General features: G+C 53.1%; 9 protein-coding genes and 1 non-coding gene across 10 annotated transcripts; 4 read left to right on the forward strand and 6 right to left on the reverse strand.

Moving 5' to 3' along the window:
* Positions 1-326: 326 nt before the first annotated feature.
* J4E85_004152 (uncharacterized protein) lies at positions 327-1,859 on the reverse strand (the record flags this gene model as incomplete). Its single annotated transcript, XM_051468414.1, has 2 exons — positions 327-1,378; positions 1,427-1,859. 2 exons carry the CDS (start codon positions 1,857-1,859, stop codon positions 327-329), a joined length of 1,485 nt encoding a protein of 494 aa, XP_051328006.1.
* A 1,149-nt stretch (positions 1,860-3,008) lies between these two features.
* J4E85_004153 (uncharacterized protein) lies at positions 3,009-3,707 on the forward strand (the record flags this gene model as incomplete). The annotated part of the gene is made up of 1 exon (XM_051468415.1): positions 3,009-3,707. The coding sequence occupies one exon, from the start codon at positions 3,009-3,011 to the stop codon at positions 3,705-3,707; it is 699 nt and encodes a 232-aa protein (XP_051328007.1).
* A 256-nt stretch (positions 3,708-3,963) lies between these two features.
* On the reverse strand, positions 3,964-4,048 carry J4E85_004154. Its single transcript has one exon. It is a non-coding gene; the product is annotated as a tRNA-Asn (tRNA).
* A 237-nt stretch (positions 4,049-4,285) lies between these two features.
* J4E85_004155 (uncharacterized protein) lies at positions 4,286-5,492 on the reverse strand (the record flags this gene model as incomplete). The annotated part of the gene is made up of 2 exons (XM_051468416.1): positions 4,286-5,363; positions 5,440-5,492. The coding sequence occupies 2 exons, from the start codon at positions 5,490-5,492 to the stop codon at positions 4,286-4,288; spliced, it is 1,131 nt and encodes a 376-aa protein (XP_051328008.1).
* A 348-nt stretch (positions 5,493-5,840) lies between these two features.
* On the forward strand, positions 5,841-6,222 carry J4E85_004156 (uncharacterized protein; the record flags this gene model as incomplete). Its single annotated transcript, XM_051468417.1, has 2 exons — positions 5,841-5,910; positions 6,047-6,222. The coding sequence occupies 2 exons, from the start codon at positions 5,841-5,843 to the stop codon at positions 6,220-6,222; spliced, it is 246 nt and encodes an 81-aa protein (XP_051328009.1).
* A 160-nt stretch (positions 6,223-6,382) lies between these two features.
* On the reverse strand, positions 6,383-8,515 carry COG6 (Golgi transport complex subunit 6; the record flags this gene model as incomplete). The annotated part of the gene is made up of 2 exons (XM_051468418.1): positions 6,383-8,173; positions 8,222-8,515. 2 exons carry the CDS (start codon positions 8,513-8,515, stop codon positions 6,383-6,385), a joined length of 2,085 nt encoding a protein of 694 aa, XP_051328010.1.
* Positions 8,516-8,847: 332 nt separating this feature from the next.
* Positions 8,848-11,604, forward strand: ATG9 (autophagy protein atg9; the record flags this gene model as incomplete). The annotated part of the gene is made up of 2 exons (XM_051468419.1): positions 8,848-9,647; positions 9,696-11,604. The coding sequence occupies 2 exons, from the start codon at positions 8,848-8,850 to the stop codon at positions 11,602-11,604; spliced, it is 2,709 nt and encodes a 902-aa protein (XP_051328011.1).
* Positions 11,605-13,780: 2,176 nt separating this feature from the next.
* On the reverse strand, positions 13,781-14,424 carry RPL30 (60S ribosomal protein L30; the record flags this gene model as incomplete). Its single annotated transcript, XM_051468420.1, has 4 exons — positions 13,781-13,818; positions 13,871-13,934; positions 14,144-14,193; positions 14,244-14,424. The coding sequence occupies 4 exons, from the start codon at positions 14,422-14,424 to the stop codon at positions 13,781-13,783; spliced, it is 333 nt and encodes a 110-aa protein (XP_051328012.1).
* Positions 14,425-14,997: 573 nt separating this feature from the next.
* Positions 14,998-17,666, reverse strand: MCM2 (MCM DNA helicase complex subunit; the record flags this gene model as incomplete). The annotated part of the gene is made up of 3 exons (XM_051468421.1): positions 14,998-15,240; positions 15,288-17,515; positions 17,564-17,666. The coding sequence occupies 3 exons, from the start codon at positions 17,664-17,666 to the stop codon at positions 14,998-15,000; spliced, it is 2,574 nt and encodes an 857-aa protein (XP_051328013.1).
* Positions 17,667-18,122: 456 nt separating this feature from the next.
* Positions 18,123-19,927, forward strand: J4E85_004161 (uncharacterized protein; the record flags this gene model as incomplete). Its single annotated transcript, XM_051468422.1, has 3 exons — positions 18,123-18,211; positions 18,264-18,318; positions 18,365-19,927. The coding sequence occupies 3 exons, from the start codon at positions 18,123-18,125 to the stop codon at positions 19,925-19,927; spliced, it is 1,707 nt and encodes a 568-aa protein (XP_051328014.1).
* Between the last annotated feature and the right edge of the window lie 305 nt (positions 19,928-20,232).

The raw sequence follows: 20,232 nt of genomic DNA on the forward strand, positions 1-20,232 counted from the left end.
ACAACCCATCCTAGCAATTGCGCAGTCATCCGAGTCCACCACTTAGGGAGCCGAAGACAGGCACGCGTACTTGTATGGCTCTCCGAAAGAAAGAATATTGTCGTCGCCAGCCATCGACCACTTCATCACATTCGCTCCGATCTTCGATGGGGTTTATCTTTGGTGTATTATTCTAATGAGTCTATGTGATCAAACCGAGGTAGCGCCAAACGAAAGAGACAATTAGACAGTACAGTAACGTATCGAAAACTCCTAGCCATGGGGTATAGCAAACAACGATCTAGGTGACAGCAATAGAAACCATGCACGATTCCATCGTCCTCCTTCTATGGCGACACATCGCTGCCGTTTCTCAAGTGCATCTTGTTCACGTCGCCATTCTGCTGGGGCATCTGCGCCAGCCAGCTAGGTGGTGCCATACCAGTCTGGTCATGGATGGTGCTGAGCAGAGGAGGCAGGCTCTGGAAGAGGTTGCGAATAGGTGCTGAAGGGTCCGCCATACCCTCGCCTCCCTGGCTGCCGGTGTTCCAGACGTTGATCTTCGGCTGAAGGCCCTTGATGGCAGCGCCGTTCGCATTCGCAAGCTTCTCGTAGGTTCCGTTGGTGATCATGAGGTACTGCATGAGGCCCTGAGGACCACCGAGAACAGCGGCCATATCGCCGTATGCCTTGGCCATCGCAGAGAGACCTTCGGCTTCGCGTTGCTGGGTGATGAGGTGGGCTTGAGCAGCGCGTTCCTGCGCGAAGTACTCGGCTTCAGCGCGACGCTTGGTAGCCTCGAAGTCGGCCTCAGCAGCACGTAGGCTACGGAAAGCGTCGGCTTCGGCCTCAGCCTGCTGACTGTACTTGTGTCCGTCGGCGGACTTCTCCTGAGTGTACAGCTCTGCGTCAGCCTGTTGCTGCGCACTCTCCTTCTCAATCTTCGCCTGCACGACCTTGGTAGCACGGAGACGTTCAAGCTCCATGAGTGCCCTCTTCTTCTCGACCTCCATCTGGAGCTCTGCATCGCGTCGTTCGGCCTCGCGCTTGGCGTTGATGCGGGCCACGTTGAGGTCGCGACCGATCTCAATCTCCTTGTCGGTGAACTTGGCGTCTGCTGTAGCCTTCTCGGCTTTACGCTCGGTCTCGAGGACGGCAGTCTGGGCGTGGATCTTGGCGACTTCCTGCTTGGTCTTTCCTTGCTTCTCTGCTTCTCCAACCTCACCTTGCATACGAGCGTGAGCAACATCGACCTTAGCTTGGTTTAGTGCGCCCTCGTGTGCCTTGCGAGACAGAAAAGCGAAGTACTCCGAGCCTGGAGTGTCTTGTAGCTCCTTCACGTTGGCGTTGTAAATGCAAAGACCAAACTGGTCAAGCTCGGATTGAACTTGCTGGATAACTATCGAATGTCAGTACATGTTTCGCATGGATTCCTGTTCAGACGTACCTTTGTCTTTGAAAATCTTTCGCTCACGGAACAGCTCTTCCATAGTCATGGTCGAGACAATGCTTCGTGTCTCGCCCTCAATAATACCCTTAACAATCTCTTGAACATGGTTGCGACCCTCAGCAACCGAGACAACTCCCTTGGCCGCCGTTTGGGTAGGGCTTCCATCGCTCTCGCCAGTGAGCAGTACGGCGTATTTCTCAAGTGCTTCGGGGCTATCCGCGGGACCGATAGTGAATACGGCTGGTAGGGCAAACTTAAGCTTCTCAATAGTCATAGCCTGGAGGGCCATGGAGAAGTCAAAAGGTGTGATGGAGATCTTGGAGACCTTCTGTAGAGGGTATACGAAGGCCTTCTTCTTAATCAAGACCTTCTCAATTCCTACACCCGTGATGACGAGGTAGGAATTGGGCTCGGCTACGTGGTACCACATGTTGACGGTTGAGGTATAAGAGGTGTTTTTGGGAGTGTAATGTACAATGTCGAGGTTGTAGGTGTCTGGGTCTGGTATGCGGTGTTACTTGAAGACGTACAAGTTGTATGTATTCAGAAATGCGTGGGACTATGTATGGTTTATATGAAGAGTGGTAATGTGCTCAAAGGACAAGGAGGTATCAACCAAAGTTGGGGCGCTTCAAAGGATAATGCGCAGTATGAGGCTGAGCTAACGGCGACCATGGTTACTCTTATATGCATCACGACATCTTCTAAGATGCTTCGTTCATCCGCATTTCCGGCAACGAGTGACCTTCTCGGTGAGCATCTTTGTGATGGTGTTGGTGGAGACCGCAGCATGCTGTGCACGGCCCATGCGGCTAATCCGAGAAAGGAGTAGTGCGCCGCAGCCTGGAGTGTGCCTTGCGCCTCACAGCCACCCCATGTGCCTTGGGCCTGAAGAAACGCTTTATCTCGCAAGAGTATGGTTCTCGCGCGGTGAGCAGAATAGGCAGCTTTACGAAGTGCGCAGCCGCCGTTCAACTATGTTTTAAACCCCTCAAAGAGAAGGGCCGGTAAGGCGATCTCCAGGCCACCAGAAATATGCGCAAGCTGTCTGTCCGCCGCGTCGCATAGCCTCCGCCTCTACATACTCACTTTTTGAAGTTCCTACACATCTTACCACCCTCAAGAGTCGAAACCCAATGCCAAGGTTCTCGGCCCGGACACCTCGTGATTGAGTATCTACACGCTTACAATTCGCTTACCCACGCCAGGCAATACATCATTGCGCCCTTATTCCCATGGCTCGTACGATCACGAGACTGATGTATATGCGATTTGGGACTAGTCAAAGCTGCGCCATATGAGCACGGAGTCACAGGCTTCTAGAAACTGTAACTACTCCGGTATGCGCCTGCCGTGATCCGTTCGATATCCGTGAAGACCGTTCCAGTTATCGCCACTGCAGCAAAGTAGGTACCTAGGTAGTCGTAGAAGTTCGGTAACGAGAGCAAGTATCCGACCACAGTCCACGACTTGCTGCAGCAACGCCCGGAATCCCCATGCCGACACATCCATACTTTCGCTCTAGACATACCAAAACATTGAACAACCACACGTCTCAAGTTTAGTCAACACCACAACAATGTCACGAAACGAGAAACAAGCCTCTCCACCACCGTACTCAGAGTACAACACCTCGACCTCCTCACGCGGCACCACTATCCTCAATCAACTAAGCACAACCCGCACGCACCACATCCAATCCGTAATCGAAAGACACATCATCCCCCTCATCGAAGAACGCGTCACATACGGCATCGCCCAAACAACCATCGCCATGCTCCCCTCCGACATCCCCCTACCCGCAGTCGAAGAGAAGTCAGAATTCAGCTTCGACACAGCCGACACCAAACCCGTAGAGGTAGTCGGCTTCTCGTCCGAAGACGAACCGAAAGTCGTGCGGTTAGAGGGCCAGATGAACCGCACAGAGTTTTGGAGACCACAGGTTGTGATTGTGGAGTTGGAGCGTCTGTTAAGTGAGAATTTGAACGCGAATCCGGTGTTGAGGAGTCCGAGGGGAGAGGGGAGAGGCGTGGAGAGTGCTGTGCAGAGGCAGGGGGTTAGAGGGCTTTTGAGTAGGGTCATGCCGTCGTTGGGGCCGGAGATGCGCTCACCGGGCGGGAATCCAGAAGTTGGCATGAGGAATCAACTGGATCAAGGAGGCATGGTTGTAGTGAAGGCTAGGTTGGAGGAGATATGCTTGAGGACGGTGAGCGAGTTTGGCTTATACGATACCATGTCGAAGCAGTGTGTTATTGTACGCGTGGATGCGCGGTGTTAATCTCGCTTGGTTACGTGCAATTAAGACTGCATAGCTCGTTGAGGGGAGGTTGACTATCTTGTCGGAGATGATTATTGAAAGTGTAATAGACATTGAATGGGTACATGTTGTACCGCAGTGTAGTCGAGCTACACTCTCTTATGCCGGGGATCGTACATTTTTCTCAGCCAGACAACGAAGACTTGCAAAAAGAGTCAAGATGCCACAGCAGATGATAGGAAGCAGCGAAGTAGCTAGATGAGCAAAAAAACTAATCCTCCTCCGGGAAGGCTCGAACTTCCAACCTCCTGATAGCCACAGATGTAACAGTCAGACGCGCTAGCCAATTGCGCCACAGAGGATTATGTTGAGCGGATAGCGCTGAAGGCGCTCCGGTTGTGAGTTGAGAAATTGGAACTTTCATCAATTATATTCTCCAATTCAGCTTTCGAGAAACGCGGCGTGCAGATAAGTTACGGTCGAATGTGTCGGCGTTGTGCGGGTGATGATGTGGGGTAAACCTCTGTGACCCCACCAAACCTCGTGTAGTCTGTCTCATCGTTATGATCTTCGATTCATCCACTTTCTACGTGCTGTTGCTACGCCGCCTCCTCTGCATCGCCCTTCAACACTACGATGCCATAAGGATCGCGATCAACTTCACTGACAGCAATCTCGAAGTCATCATCTTCCAATGCCTCTTGCAGCGCTTCGTTGTCCTTCTCCTCCTCCCTAATCTTACCCCACTCTTCTTGCACCGCCTCTTCCAATTGCCAAAGCAAAACTTCTGCTAGGAAGCCGCGCTCAGAATTGCTATGGAATAAACTGATGACAGCTCTTCCGTTCTCAATCGCTGCAAGGGCCGAATGATGGTCCATCTCGCCTGTGAACAATAGATCCACGTCTAGACCGTTCAGCAGACCTGAGCCTGAGCCTGCGCAGATGCCTACGCTACGTATCTCTATATCTGCGATTGCCTTCTCCTGGGGTATCGCGATTGGGAAGCCTTTAGGGTTGTTGAGTCCCTTGCCTATGCGATCGAGGAGTGTTGGGAGCGGTTGTGGATGATCGAACTTCACGATGCGGCCCATGCCAGCTCCGGGGTGTGATGCTAGTGCTGGCGATTGAGGTTTGATAGTTTCGCGTTTATGGGGGGCGGTGAGCGGGATTTTGGCGGGCGTAGGCTGCTTGCCAAAGTGCAGTAGGGGCTGGCTAGGGTGGTGTTGCAGCATGAATGTCGGGCGCTTCTTCGTTTCGATGAAGGGGTCCTCATCATCTTCCTTTGTATTACTTGCAGACTCCGATTGTGCATCTGCTTCTGAGATGTTGTAAATTGTCTTCGTGCCTGTTACGATGTCCGCAAGCCAATCTCCAAGTCCTCCCGGAGCTGCGTCGAGCGCGGTATGTGGGCAGTACACACTGATGCCATGGCTAGCAAGGCGTAGTAACGATTGTTGCTGCGTGTCGGCGAGAGTCAACGACTTCAAGCCTCGGAATATGATGGGGTGGTATGCGATGACGATTGAGGAGTTGAGCGCAATAGCTTCGTCCGCGACGGCTTTGGTAAGGTCGATGGTAAGGAGGGCGGTGTTGGACTGGCGACGCGACGGATCGAACGGCGCCTCAAGCAGCAGCCCGGTGTTATCCCAGGAGTTGTCGGCAAGCTCCTTCGGATACCTTCACGTTTGTCAATACCTGAAAACACATAGCGCGGTGCATCGAGCATAGTCCGACGCATTCCCAGGGAACTTACAGCTTCTGCATCGCCCTCACCACCGCCCTCGAGAAAGGCGCCGAAGTAGTCATAGCGAATCGTCGTGCCGTCGATATGAACATGCAGCTCTTGGGTTCACAATGCAGAGCAAAACCCACGCGTGCAGCAATGCCGATCCACCGCGCCTGCCCACCCCTGCAGTGATGCGTCATAGCCCCTCCCCTCCCAAAGTCCCGGTCTTTCCCCATTCGGCAACCGCATCTTATCAGATCCGAAGATAGGAACACCAAAGGTCAATATCACACCATCGCCTTATGGATCCGCGACACAAACTTTACAAAACTCTTGACAATCTTGCCATCGCACCAGACACCAGAACCAGTATGAGTGCAAGGACGGACGAGGAAGCGGCGAACGTGCAGGCTACTTCTGGCGTTACCATGGACGGACTGGAGAGGAAGTTGAAGGAGGGTTTGGGCGCAACTTATGTCGAGATTGAAGACTTGAGCGGTACGTAATATTTTGTTATTTCTCGCAGAACAGTGGTTCCAGATGGAGAGTGATCGTCTCACGAGCGCGTTCTTGGGCTGGAAAAGCGCTAGGTTCGGAACTGGAGTCACGAGTATGAATTAATGTCGCATTTTAGGTGGATGCGGGCAAATGTACGAGGCTATCATCGTATCACCACAGTTCGCCAAGAAGACTACTCTAGCACGACACCGGCTAGTTAACTCGACATTGAAAGAGGAGATTGCCGCGATACATGCATGGACGCCTAAATGTCATACACCAGAAGAGTGGGAGAAGAAGAAGCCGCAGTAAAGAGTGGTCACACCAACGTGTGGTAGCAAATAGGATGCTTAAGAGGTTATGACTTTGAGTCTACGCATCACGAGTCACGACTGATGGATACGATGCGTAAAGGAGGTGGTTTTTGGTGGCAACATCTACAGGCTTGTACATACTCGCCACATCAAGCCCTTTAGCTGAGCAGCACCCGTATCTCACCACTGGTACGGGGAAACATATCCCTCAAACCGGGTTCCTGGTCCTCGTCTTCCTTGTCTTCGTCGTATGTCAGATCATCAGCAGCCATCATCTTGGCCTCCACAATCTCAAAGTCCTCACAGAACTTGCCGGCTGCTTCTTCCGTGATGTCCTGTATCATATTTCTGTTGCGCAGCCGCTTGATGTTTTCCGATGCATCAATGATAGCAGACGGCAAGAACTCGTCGAGTTGCTGACTGGCTGCCACGAGTGCGTCCGGCTTGAACGCATCCAAATCAGGAATGGTCTTGAGACTCTCTGGCGAGTCGGTAATCCCTTCGAGCGCATTGATGAGGGTGATGAGACCCGATTCATGGACCAAGTACTGATGTTGGTAATCTGTCAACCTCGCAACGTGCTCATCGATTGTATCGTCAATATCGCGGACCCGTTCGCTAGCGAATGTATACTGAGAGAGGACCTCTTTAGCCGCAAAGAGGCAGTTGATGGCGAAGATGGCGCTATCAGGCAGTTTCATTCCTTTTTGCAGGTTCTCGCAACCATTCAAGAATGGATCCAGAGATTCCGCAAGTACAGTCTGGAATCCTTGCCCGTTGTCATCCGTTGCGGCAAATGAAGTATCGTAGCTTTTCGCAAGTACTCGAAGCATTTGGAGTGCATCCTCCAGGAATTCGGGGGCGGACAGATCGGCTGGCGCAACAGCGAGGTCGCTCTGGACATTGGCGACGTAATCTCTCATATTAGCACGGAACTGTCGCATCGCAGAAGCCTCTAGTGTATCAAACACATCCAAGACATCGGAATCTGCTCCAAGTAGCTTGGCAAAGGTTCCTTTATAGAAACCAATCAAGTTTGCGATCTTGTAAGCAAGGGTTGCATCGTCGTGACTCTGGACAACCTGTTCGGTCCGCTGCCTCAAAAGACGCGCCACACCCGTGAGATCGCGGCTGACGAGCTGATTTAGGGCTTTCCGTCCGTCGAAGACTTCTGCATCCTCATCGCCTCTCAGCCACGGCTCACTTTCAAGACCTGCTTGGATAGAACGTTTGATCTCATCGCCGTCTGAGATGAACAGGTTCTCGAGCGCCTCCCTCTCGGATACTGTCGTGGAGTGTGCCCACGCGAGCATATCTCCAACATAGCGGAGTGGGTCGTGGGCATGAAACTCGATCGGTTTGGTGGCTATGTGCTCTTCTGATGTCGATCCGGTCAACGCAGCGTGGAATGAATCAGATAAGATGGCTTCTCGTGCCTCGGCAAACGAGTCTAGGCAGCTTTGGAACAAAGTTGGACGTTCAGCCAGCACGCGCAGAGACCGGCGCACAGAAGCACTGATCTGTGGGTTCTCTAGATCCAGTGTCTTGAACTCGCGTTGGATCCACCGATACAGTTTTTGGAAGGCTGAATTGAGTTGCTTGGAGCTCTGCTCCAGCACTTCCAGGCCCAACCGCTGGTCCTCGGTCCCGAGCAGGACTTGACAATCGTGATGTATCTTCTTTACGCGGGTCAAGACCTGGAAAAACTCCTCATTGACAGGCTCAGCAGTGGAGGTCAGGATAGTGGCGTCTTCTTCCGATATGAGGAAGTGAGTGGTGAAGGCGTTCAGAATCTGCTGCTTAGATTCGACCTGCTTCCTCTGGGTTATGAGGCTTGTGGCTTCCTCCAGGACGGGTCCAGTTTCTCTGTTGGCAGCTTCAATATGACCGCGCATATCCGCGCAGTACGTATTCAGGCTACTGATAGCAGTCCCGATACGTTTCAGTTGCTAGTGGAGATTAGTCCGATGTTCTTGATACTTGGTGTTCTATCATACTTCCGCAACCTGGCCAAAGTCCTTGATAATCTCGCCATTGCACTCGATGACATCCTTCTGCACATCTAAACGCAACTGCCGTCGTGTTTCGGCGGTGTTCTGCACGCCACGCGCATCCAGAGTTTCCAAGGCATCGCGAATTTCCAAGTCGGCGTATGATGCAGAGAGCACGCTGGTGATCCTGCTCGAGAGGGCATTTGTGCCTCGCGATGCAGGGGCTACGGATGAAGAGGACGGAGAAGTGCCATTCTGAGAAGCGGGAGTTGCTCGCTCCTGGAAGTAGCTCACCGACATGACTGGATGGGTGTTGTGACTTGGGCCCCGAAAGGTGTCATATCGGGCAGACGAGCGGCAAGTGCAGCCGAGCCTTATCGATATCGGTCGCGTCACCTGCATGCATGCCATGTGCTTCAGCGATAACCGCGACCATCACTCATCCTACCCTCTATCACGCTGGTATGATCACTGACTAGGATTACGTCAGTGCTCATGGAGGCTCGTCTTGACTTTTGGGATCACGCCTTCGGTCCTCTGACCACTCTTGCAGCCTCCAAACGCCCTCAACCCAGCGCAGCACGGCCACGCGCCCCGCCGTTGCCTGAGCGCACCACCACTGTCCGACCATGATGGCGTCTAACCTACTTTCTAAGCTTCTTCCCTCTGCATCGGACGAAACATACGAACGCGAACCTCTTGCTGCCCGCGACCGCCGCAGCTCCACCTCGACCGACGAGCGACACGAGATGGACATAGACGAGGAGAACTTTGAGGCTCGCTTTGAGGAGCAAGACCTCGCACATCTGCTCGAAGAGGCATCCTCAAGTCAGATGACGACCGAGAGCCGCGCTGTCTCCCCGGAGGCCAAACGCAACGCACCACCCGGCATCAATACAGCGAGTCGCATGCCGGCTTGGAGGCAACCCGCGCCATCCCGCACTGTACCCTTGGATGACGATGACGACGTCCCACAGTCGTTACTTCTCGAAGGAGGACATGAGCCGGGGCCAAGATCGACTCAGCCCAACGAAGGCCTTCCTATGCCAGTACCTGGCCCAGCCACACGACAAACACGGGCGCAGTGGGATGCTACACGGAACCAACAGCGGCTGCACGACGAGGACGGAAACGGCGCACCTTCGCGGCCGTGGGGACATACCAGTAGACCTGGGCATTTCGCCGCCGACCGCAAGGAGAAGGCCTTGTGGCTGTGGGTGAATCAGATGGACCTGGACAACTACATGACCGAGGTGTACGATTACTTTGTCGGCTGCGGCATATACTCCATCCTCCTAGCCCGGGTTTTGACGCTCGCTCGGAGCGCTTTCGTAGTCGGGTTCATGACGTTCCTTGGCTTCTGCATCGACTACTCCAAGTTGCCAAAGAGCAACAAGATGGAGCAGGTCTTGGTGCCAAAGTGTGCAGCGAAGTCAGTAAATGCGTACGACGAAATTACTTCCCAGCTGACATGATGTAGGATCCATGGAATTTGGATATTCGGCCTCTGGGTCTTCATCATCTATTGGCTCTACACGTTCTACAACCTCTTTACCGATATACCCCGGCTTCGAGCCACGCACGACTTCTACCACTACTTGCTCGATATCCCCGACCGCGACATACAAACCATACAGTGGCAGCAGGTGGTGACGCGCATCATGGCTTTGCGGGACTTGAACTTGACCACCGCCTCGAACCTGTCTCCGCAGACGCGCAAGCTACTCGATTCGAAGAGCAGGCAGCGACTAGATGCTATCGACATCGCGGGTCGCCTGATGCGTCGTGACAACTACCTGATCGCCCTCTTCAACAAGGAGATATTGGATGTCACCGTTCCGCTTCCCTTCCTTGGCAATCGATACATTTTCTCGGAGACCACGAGGTGGCATGTCAATCTCGCTATCATGGACTTCGTCTTCAGTGGACCGAACGGCCAGTTCAACCCTGACTTCCTAAAGGAGCGCAACCGCCGAGAGCTCGTAAAGAGGCTGAAAACTCGCTTCTTCTGGACTGGCATCATCAGTATCCTCTGCGCACCTTTCGCTGTGGTGTTCGTGCTTGCTTCGTACATGTTCAAATACTTCACCGAATACCACAAGGACCCAGGCCAACTCAGTAACCGCGACTTCACTACTTTCGCTCAGTGGAAGTTCCGTGAGTTCAACGAGCTGCCTCACTACTTCGCCCGCCGCCGTAACATGGCCTATCCGTACGCAAACCTCTACCTTGCCCAGTTCCCCAAAGACAAAACCGAGCAAGTCTCGTCATTTGTCGCATTTATTGCTGGCGCCTTCGCATTCGTCCTTGTGGTGTTCACTCTTATGGATTCGGAGCTCTTCCTCAACTTTGAAATCACACCGGGCAAAACAGCTATCTTCTGGATCGGTATTCTTAGTACGATTTACCGTGTCGCACGTGGAAGCAGCCCTCAAGACGACCAGGTCGCAGATCCATCCTACTACCTCCAACATGTCATCTACCACACGCGCTATGAGCCCGAGTCGTGGCGTGATAGGCTACACACCGACGAAGTTCGCGCCGAGTTCGCTCAACTGTACCAGCCCAAGATTGTCATCTTCGCCGAAGAGATACTCAGCATGATCATCACGCCTTTCCTGCTCATGTTCAGGTTACCAGCCTGCAGCGAGCGTATCGTCGACTTCTTCCGCGAATTTTCGATTGTAGTCGACGGCCTAGGCGTGACATGCTCGTACTCCATGTTCCCCTCTACAAAGACCACTCGCAACGCCAACAACATTCCAGCAAACGGAGCTGCTGCCCCGAGAGAAGATCCTGACCTCCGGGAAGACTACTTCATGGCCAAGGACAACAAGATGATGGCATCCTACTACGGCTTCCTGGACACATACCAGAACCCGGGACGTGGCTACAACGGTCGTCTCCAAGGCAGAAGCCAGTTCCACCCTCCGCCACAGTTCCCCAATACCTTCGGTTCCATGTCGCAGACTGCTCAGCCCGTTGAAATGGGTGCCAGAGGAACGAGCAGAGGCCCGACTGGCCGCCAGAATCTCCAGCAGAGGACACCGAGACATAGAACGGGTGCTAGGGACGAACCCATGAACTCTGTTCTTCTGGATCCTCACCACCAGCCTTCTTCTGCGTCTATACTCCGCGGCTCGCCACGTCAGGCACCGAACAGTAGGTATCGGACGCCGTTGCAAGCTGTGCCGGACGCACCTGGCCCGTCGAATACACGTATTGAGGAGGAGAGTACACTGGGTGACTCGTGGCGAACGAGTCGACTTGCACAAGATGATGATGACGAGGAGGAAGCACCGGGCAACAATCGCGGTGGTGTACTGCAGCTCTTGCAGCAGTTTTCTCGTGCGCAGGCTGAAGGCCGAGGCGCTGGTGTTGGTGTTTGAACTACACGTTCATATTGCATTTGCCTTTGGTTATATGGGAATAGGCAGGCGTTCTTGATTGGAGTGTCTGGGTTGGGAACTTATACCACTTTTAGCATCGGACCATTACTAGTAGAGATCAATAGCAATCATTCGAGCAACACACAAACATCATGCTGTACCGTGACTTCTCGGACGACAACCACCATAAACCGCTCATCAGGAACATCTTGTCCAAGGAGTGACGTATGCAATCAGCAGTTAGACAACTACAATAAACAAGCACAATCATGGGGCACAGCGTTGTTGTATCATTTGTCATTGTCCGGCTGTGTCTGGTCGTTCTCTACAGTTACACGCCGCAGATGTTCACCCTCCAGCCTTCATCCTGACTGATGAAGAAAGCAAATCACGCCGTAACCGAATTCCCATTGGACCCATGATGTCATGCACACAACTCATCCCTCAATCCAAAACCTAAGCAGAGGACTCGAAAGCCTCAGGGAAGCGACGGATGTTGTTGGCGAGGTTGCCCTTGTTGCGGAGGAACTGGACGTAGGCACCGTCGATCTTGACCTTGCCCTCTTGGCGGAGGTCAATGTACTCCTGGCGCTTGAGAGGAGTGAAACCCCAGTTCTTGGAGACAATGATCTTCTGGCGACCGGGGAACTAACAACCAATTAGCACATATCATCTCTGACGTCATTTCCAAACATACCTTGTACTGGCAACGCCTGAGAGCCTCAAGGGCGACGGCGCGGTTAGAGTCCCTTGTCCGGACGGACATGAGAATCTGGCCAATGTTGACACGAGCGACAAGACCGTTGGGCTTGCCGAAAGCGCCACGCATACCCGTCTGCAATCTATCGGCACCAGCGCACGACAACATCTTGTTGATACGGACGACGTGGTAGGGGTGGACGCGGACACGGAGATGGAAGGATTCCTTTCCACCGTTCTTGACGAAGTACTTGTTGGCGCAAATACGGGCGGCCTCGAGCGCCTCAGAGGACAGCTGCTCGTACTCGTTGGAGACCAAGTGGATGCAGAGAGGGAAGTCGTCTACATTGGCCTTCTTGCGACCAAGGTCGAAGATGCGGATCTTGGCATCGGGAACACCACGGTTGAACCTGCTCTTGGGGTACTACGGCCCAGTCAGCCTGTTATCCTCCTCTCGCGATATCTCCATCGTGACGTACGGGCTTGTTCTTGCAGTAGCGGTAGCAACGGGCGGGACGGCGAGCCATTGTGACGGTTGTTCCTGCTTTGAAATCAATGAGCGGGTGTCCAGGAGGCGCGGAGAATGATGGCGAGCGCAAACTGGTGCAGCTGTCAGTAAGACGTCTTCCAGCGGGGATAAATGCGACAGCCGTACGTACCTTACCCTGTATTTATGGTGTTAGTAGGAGGTGAGTGTCAGAGGCGTCGAGGGAAGTCGTCGCCGGATTGCTAAGCGAATATTTGCCCACACGAACGCTACGACCTGAGTAAGCTAGCGCCCCATCCGATTTCAAAGCACCCGCCACGCCACTTCCCGAGACGGCAAAAGTGCAATTATGGGGATGCGCGCAGCGACGTGATTAAGGCACTTGTCCTCTACGATAGCATCCTCTATTATATCCCGTAGTTGTATTCTTACATCCATACAACTTGACATTCTGTACATCCTCATGGTATCTGTTTGTGTGCATTACAAATCAGAAGTACCGAGCGACCTCGCATAGCCGATTCAAAGAAGCATGTTTCAGCATGTTATGCCCGACCCGAAACCCAAAAACATCCAAAGTATAGTCTAGCAGTAGGTCAGGGAGCTAAGATCTTGCGTGCTTTGGATGCATTGCATAAAGATGCTCATCTACGTAATCTAGAATGAGCACTGGAAGTCTGTCCAGCGAGAATACGCTGTGATCTTTCGTATAGCATCAATGCAGACCTCGTTGTGTACCCTCAAGACGTGGTATACTCAGAGCTGCACACCCGGGACTGGCGCATGATAATCTTGCGACAGTTTTGTCTGTAAGCACTAGGGTAACAGAAGGACGTGCAAGTATGCATGAATGAGTCACGTCACAGGTGCAAATGTGGACCGTCAGGATGGCTCATGAAATCTTGCATTCATTGGATATCATCGAGGACATAGCTTTCGCCATGCCTAGGTATCATGTCTAACTGCGCCCCTTCCATTTGTCATAACACTCTAGTTCTCGGTGTTCTGGGACAGGATGTCGGAGTCACCTGTCAATGTGTTAGCGGATGTCATAGTGCAACCAGAAAGGGAGATACATACCGGCATCGAGGATGGACATGACGGAGCAGCGGAAGAGCTTACCGCAAGCAGTGCCCAACTCAATCTAGACTAGTATTAGCTGATTGCTCTCCGAAGCCATGTTCAGACCTCTTCTCAGAGCCAGCCCTCGAAGCATACCCAGCGCGCAGGAGCTCGTTATCGTCGCGTTCTTGTGTATGTTCTCCACAGCTAGTAACTGGAGAACAACGAGTCTCGTAGCGCTCAGGGTATCTTGTCGTTAGGCAATGAGAGCGGACGGGGTGCGGTACGTACGTTGTTGCCGGAGAAGTGGTGGACGGAGGTCTTGGACAACATGGCGTAGTCTAGGAAGAATTAGCGATTGCGCATAGATCCCAGAGAAGAATATACTTACACTCGAGCTCAGACTTCCTCAGAGGAGGGGTGTTTCCGGCAATGATGACGAGCTTGGCCTTTCCAGTGCGCAGGCTCTTGAGGGTAGACTTGTAGCCGAGGGTGACCTTACCGGACTTCATCACAAGCGCCAGGCGCGAGTTGATGGAGTCGGCGGTTCTCTTGTTCTTCTTGGGGGCCATCGTTGCTCGTAGGAAGTCGAATGTGGTATTCCTAAAGGGTTGTTGAGCTCCGGTCGTGAGGGTTGTCGAAAGAGAATTGGGGTGGTAGCGCGACGCAAAATGCTTTGTGCGCCAAGAGTTGTTCAACGCTAGTGACTCAGCCGACCCATCATGCCAGCACTGAACACCCCATCTTCATGACTTGTGCAAGAGTCAAAGCCGATCGTGAGTTACTTGTATGCTCATCATCAGAACGCTTCCGAAACAATTTTTGGAGTGAAGGCAATGTCACGATCGCGGTAAAACCTGCATGAATTCTGTGCGCATCCTCAGCTGCCCTTGCTAACTTTACTGTGCATCCTATGTGAACTTATAACAAGGCATTGTTTAATGTCCTATCTAGTTTATAGTCTTTACTGTCAACTCCAAGCACCCAGTACATGTAGACAGATGTCTGTAGACAGATAACGCTTTCCAACATGGTATCATTGCATCTTCAGGCGCCGTTAATCAAGACGCATGCCACAAACTCCTCTCACTCGCGCCTCTATCAGGCCTTCATCATAGTGCACTTTCGATATTTCGGGAATATGCTCATGCTGCTGCTCTTTGCGCCCGCCCTCCTCGGGTCGGTGCACTAACAGCGCCGGGCCTGTTCAAGGTGTACTTGGCGAAAGCCCTTGCCAACGCCTTCTTTGCGCTGACCTTCTGTGATCCGACAAAGGAATCAACTGCAACAGCAATGGCGCGATCAATGTCTACCGATGCGACATAGTCGGAGAGACGCATCTTACAGAAAGACTCTGCGATACGTAGGATAGCTTCGAGATGGCGAACCTGTAGTTGTGAGTGAATAATTTACTGACGCAATGGTGTGAACTTACGGTGATAGGATAGGCTCCAGTTGCCATAGACTCTCTGCGCATGTCTGCGAATAGACGGGCAATCTTATCTTGCTCAATCTGGTAAAGCTTGGGTCTGCACTTCTCCCTCGCGTAAAGAATGTACTTCCTCAACAGATCTTGTGGAATCTCACCCTCCTTGATTGGTGCGTCACCGTCGACTTCCATTTGGTCGTCGCCGTTCTGTGTCGCCTTTGCCTTGTCAGAGTATCCGTATGCTGAGTTGACAAGTGGGTGAGCACGGCCGTGAGAGTTTACAACGAATTTGGCTAGACGTTCATCTTCTGCTGGGTCAACAGTATCGCGTACGACACACAGAATGTCAAATCGAGAGAGGATAGGCTCGGTGAGCTCTACGTTCTGCGAGAAAGGAATTGTTGAGTTGTATCGACCACCAATGGGGTTAGCAGCTGCTACGATGGAACAGCGAGCTTGAAGGGTTGTGACGATACCAGCCTTGGAGATGGAGATAGTCTGTTGCTCCATGGCCTCGTGAATGGATGTTCGATCCTGGTCATTCATCTTGTCGAACTCGTCGATCAAACAGGTACCCTTATCGGCAAGTACAAGCGCACCACCCTCAAGCGTCCACTCGCTAGTCATGGGATCACGACGGACGGAAGCAGTAAGACCAACCGCGGAAGCACCCTGACCAGTGGCGAATACAGCACGATGGGCGGTCTTTTCGACATACTTCAGAATTTGGGACTTGGCAGTACCGGGATCTCCAAGCAACAAGACGTTGATGTCACCACGGATCGAGTGACGACCAGGAGCTTCTTTGCTGACACCTCCAAACAGAGAGAGTGCCACAGCAGTCTTGATGTCAGTGTGTCCGTAGATGCTTGGAGCGATCGAGTTGATGACTTTGTCCACAATGCGAGGGTCCTTGGACAGTCGTCGAATCTCCTTCTCATCGTCTTCGGTCAACCGGAAGCCAGCCAGCTGGTCGTGAGACTTGACAACGTAGTTGGCCTCCAAGATAGTTGCAAAGACTGGGAAACCGTTCTTGTTGTTCAAAGCCGCATCGTAGTTGTTACGGTAGATGCCGGTGACTTCAATCTCCTCACCAGGCTTTGCCGAGTCGATCAAGTCCCAAAGAAGGATGACCTCCCGATGACGGGGCAAACGTCCTGCCGGCACAGTACCTGGAGACTCTTGTAGGGTGAGCTTTTGGTAGTTTCGGTAGACTGTCCGCTCGGAGTTCACGGTGAAAGGACCGCGTGATTGGCAGTTCTGGCAGAAAGAGATCTTGACCTCAACGTTTGAATCTTGGTGGAAGGGACCCAGAGTGACACCGCACTTAGTACAGTCAAACTTGACGTATTTGAGTTGAGGGAAGACTCCGCTTCGGCGGGTGACGACTCCACTCACACGAACCAGACTGTTGAGATGCGATTGACGGAGCTGGCGGAGTGTATATTGAACAGGTACGTCGGTGATACGGACGTGGATCTCGGAGTGGATACGCTCGTAGTCTGGGTAGTGGAGGAGAGCGACTTCCATGGCCACCTGGTCGAAGATCTTCAACATCTCGGTGGGCGTGTTGGCCAGCCAGTATGCCAAGGTAGCCTTTTGCTCTGCAAGGTGGTCGAATGAGACTTCCAAGGACTCAGCGTTGACCTCTCCCAAGGTTCGGATGCGGGCTCCGTATACTGAGTGACCGTGCTCGTCGGTATATTCTGTCAGGAAAGACTTGAACTCGCGCGCGATGGTTCTGGCGACCTGAGGTTGAGCCACCCAATCTGTCAGGGTGTTGGCCTTGACATCGGTGAGTGCCTCCAGCGTCAATTCCTCGTTCATGATGTCGTTGTCCATGTCCATGTCGTCTTCTTCGTCATATCGATTTCTCCGAACACGACGGCGTCCCATCAGACCTGCAAGGCCATCCGTCTCGTCTTCATCTGGCAGGAAAGCAGCAGGCATGCGACGTCTCGCCTCTCTGTCGCGGGCGTTAAGTCGCGCATCAAGCTCTCGCCTCTGCGCAAGACTGAGTTCTTCATAGTCGCCTTCGTCATCGATGCCCTGGCCTTCGTAGGCATCGTTCTCGCGGGCTCCGTAGTCGTTCTCGAAGTCGTCGGCGAACAGATCAATTCCTTCCGCCTCTTCTGCGTCTTCGTCGAGATCGTCTACGTCGCGAATGATGTCGTCATCGTCGAGCATGTCTGCATCGTCGTCTTGTGGGAGCATAGGTGGCGACGAGGCCATTGCTGTACTTGATTAGCCATTGTTGTGTCGCATGTTTTCGTCGCACTCACGGCTGGACGGCGGATGCGCCGCTGAGGAGGGGAGATCGTCATCGTCCCTTGCGCGTTTGTTGCTCCTGCTGCTAGGGCCTACGCCACGGTTTGCGGACGACATGTTGGAGCGAAGGGGTGGTGGTGGTGAACTAGTGTTCGTCAATATCTTGTTGTTGTGGTAAAGAGGGGCTCGTCGTTGCTCGGCCTACGAGTCTCGTCGAACCTGAGACACATACCTCATGTTCACTTAAAGCACGGTTCTTTACTGGTATCACCGGGATAAAGTAAAGTGATATGGGGCTGCGAAGCGGGGTTGAGGGTGCGGGAGAAGGGGTAGTAAGGGCCAGCGACACGACCGCGTCGCGCTTTCCTTTTCCACGCGTAAAGTGGTGATGCGGTAGCCAATCAGCGATCAGGCGCATCCAGCGCCTTCCTCACTGCTCACACCAAAGTTTCCCACGCACTTCCACGACCGAATTTACTCTGTTAGTATCTCGCATTCTGACGAATTTTGATCTTGTGCTCTACATCGAATTGCTTTCCATCTCGAATTAAGTGGTTGCGCGTTATCGCAATCATGGCGGATTCCCAGTCAACGACCATGTCCGAGAAGCCGCGCACCAGCAGCATATCGCAAGCATCGGAGAGCTCACAAACAGCGGCTGAGTACGTGTCTTCCATGCTCTTGTCTGTATGGAGACTAAATCAATTCCGTCAGCTTTATCAAAGAGCAACTTAGCCTCGAGGCAGAAGCACGCGAGGCTCTCCCCTACGTCAGTACCCACATCCTCCGAATGCGCCTCGACTGACAAGAAACAGCAATTCGATACCTGCACACGCGACCTCGGCCCTCTGCGACAGAGCCTTTACGCATGCCTCACCTGCAACCCCGCGCCCGCATCGTCTGCCCAGCAATACACTCCAGCAGGCGTCTGCTACTCATGCTCCATCTCCTGCCATGGCGAACACACCCTTGTTGAGCTTTTCAACAAGCGCAACTTCATATGCGACTGTGGAACTACCAGGATACCGGATATGACGCCATGCACGCTTCGTCTCAACGCAGAAACTGGACGTAAAGGCGATGTGACGGGCGAAGAGCCAGCCAAGACGAACAAGTACAACCAGAACTTCAGGAACAAATTCTGTGGCTGCGGCGAGGACTATGATCCTCAACAAGAGAAGGGCACCATGTTCCAATGTCTCGGACTTGGGACTTGCGAGGAGGGCGGCTGTGGTGAAGACTGGTGGCACCCTGAATGCCTCGTAGGCTTCACTCGGGCGGAGTACAGCAAGATGATCGAGAAGCCCAAAGTGGAAGAGAAGAATGACAAAGTAGATGCGATGGAGACCGACAAGCCCGCAACAGATGACACCAAGACCAACGGGCACGCGGACGAGAATACGGCATCACTTCCAGCGAACATCGCAGCTGCAGTGACAAATGGCAATGGGGTTGATGGCAACGACATTGCAGCAGATGCTGGCGCAGAAGAGGACGACGATCCGCCGCTACCCCCAGGCTTCCCTGAAGAAGACGACTTCGATCACTTCCTCTGCTACAAGTGCGTCGAGGCCAATCCATGGATTAAACAGTACGCTGGCTCAACTGGGTTCCTCGCACCAGTCTACCACGACAAAGCCATAGCGCTTTCTCATGCCCAGAAATCCGCCGTCTCAGCCCCAGAGAACAGCAACGGGGACTCTAAGAAACGCAAAGCTTCCGACGAAGACGAAGAGCAGCAGACATCATCCCACCTGACAGCTCCGGCTCCGGCTAAGCGCCAAAAGTCCGAAGATCCAAGCGGCACCCTCTCCAGCATCCCCGAAGACACAACGACGCTGCCCATAACCCCCAAGAAGCCAGAAGCACCAGAAGGCCCCAAGCACGCTTCCCTCCCTCCTATTCCTACCACCGCACATACCACACCCTTCTCCCTCTTCCTCAAGCCCGACTTCCGCGACCACCTTTGCCACTGCGACGCCTGCTACCCACACTTGAAAGCCCACCCGCAACTCCTCGAAGAGGAAGACACGTACGAGCCCCCCGTCTCCGAAGACGGAGAAGAAGGCGGACAGTCCGTCGGTACAGGAAGTATTCTCGATCGTGGTGAAGCCGCATTCAACAACATGGACCGCGTGCGTGCTATCCAGGGTGCAATGGCGTATGCGCATCTCAAAGACAAGGTCTCGGCGTTCTTGAAGCCGTTCGCCGAGTCCGGTCAGGCTGTTGGTGCAGAGGATGTCAAGGCGTACTTTGAGAAGTTGAGAGGTGATGCGCAGGGTATTCAGGAAGCTGCTGGCGATGCGAAGGCGAACAGGGATGATGACGCGGAGGGTGGGGCTGAGGGCGGTGGCAGGAGGGAACAGAGTGGGTATTAAGTGTAAACTCATCTACTCGAAGTGTTGAAGATGTGAAGGCGAGCGTTGTGGGAGTATGCTTTGCATCCTATGCGCAAATGATCTCCAGCAAGCTTGAAATTGGATATTGCACTTCATCGCAGCCAGTAATCAGGTTATCTTCATGCTTCCGAACGTTTCATACGTCTTCTCAATATTGACTTCACGATTGCAGCTCTGCTACAAGGAATCAAGTGGTTCATGTGTAACAAAAATAATTCTCAAATCTTGGGTATCAAATTTAAACTACTTCCTCCCCCTTCCATGCAAGCCAGCGCAAGCGACCG

This window comes from Alternaria conjuncta (assembly GCF_024043145.1).
Source record: "Alternaria conjuncta strain BMP 0040 chromosome Unknown scaffold_5, whole genome shotgun sequence".
Classification (NCBI taxonomy): Eukaryota; Fungi; Ascomycota; class Dothideomycetes; order Pleosporales; family Pleosporaceae; genus Alternaria; species Alternaria conjuncta.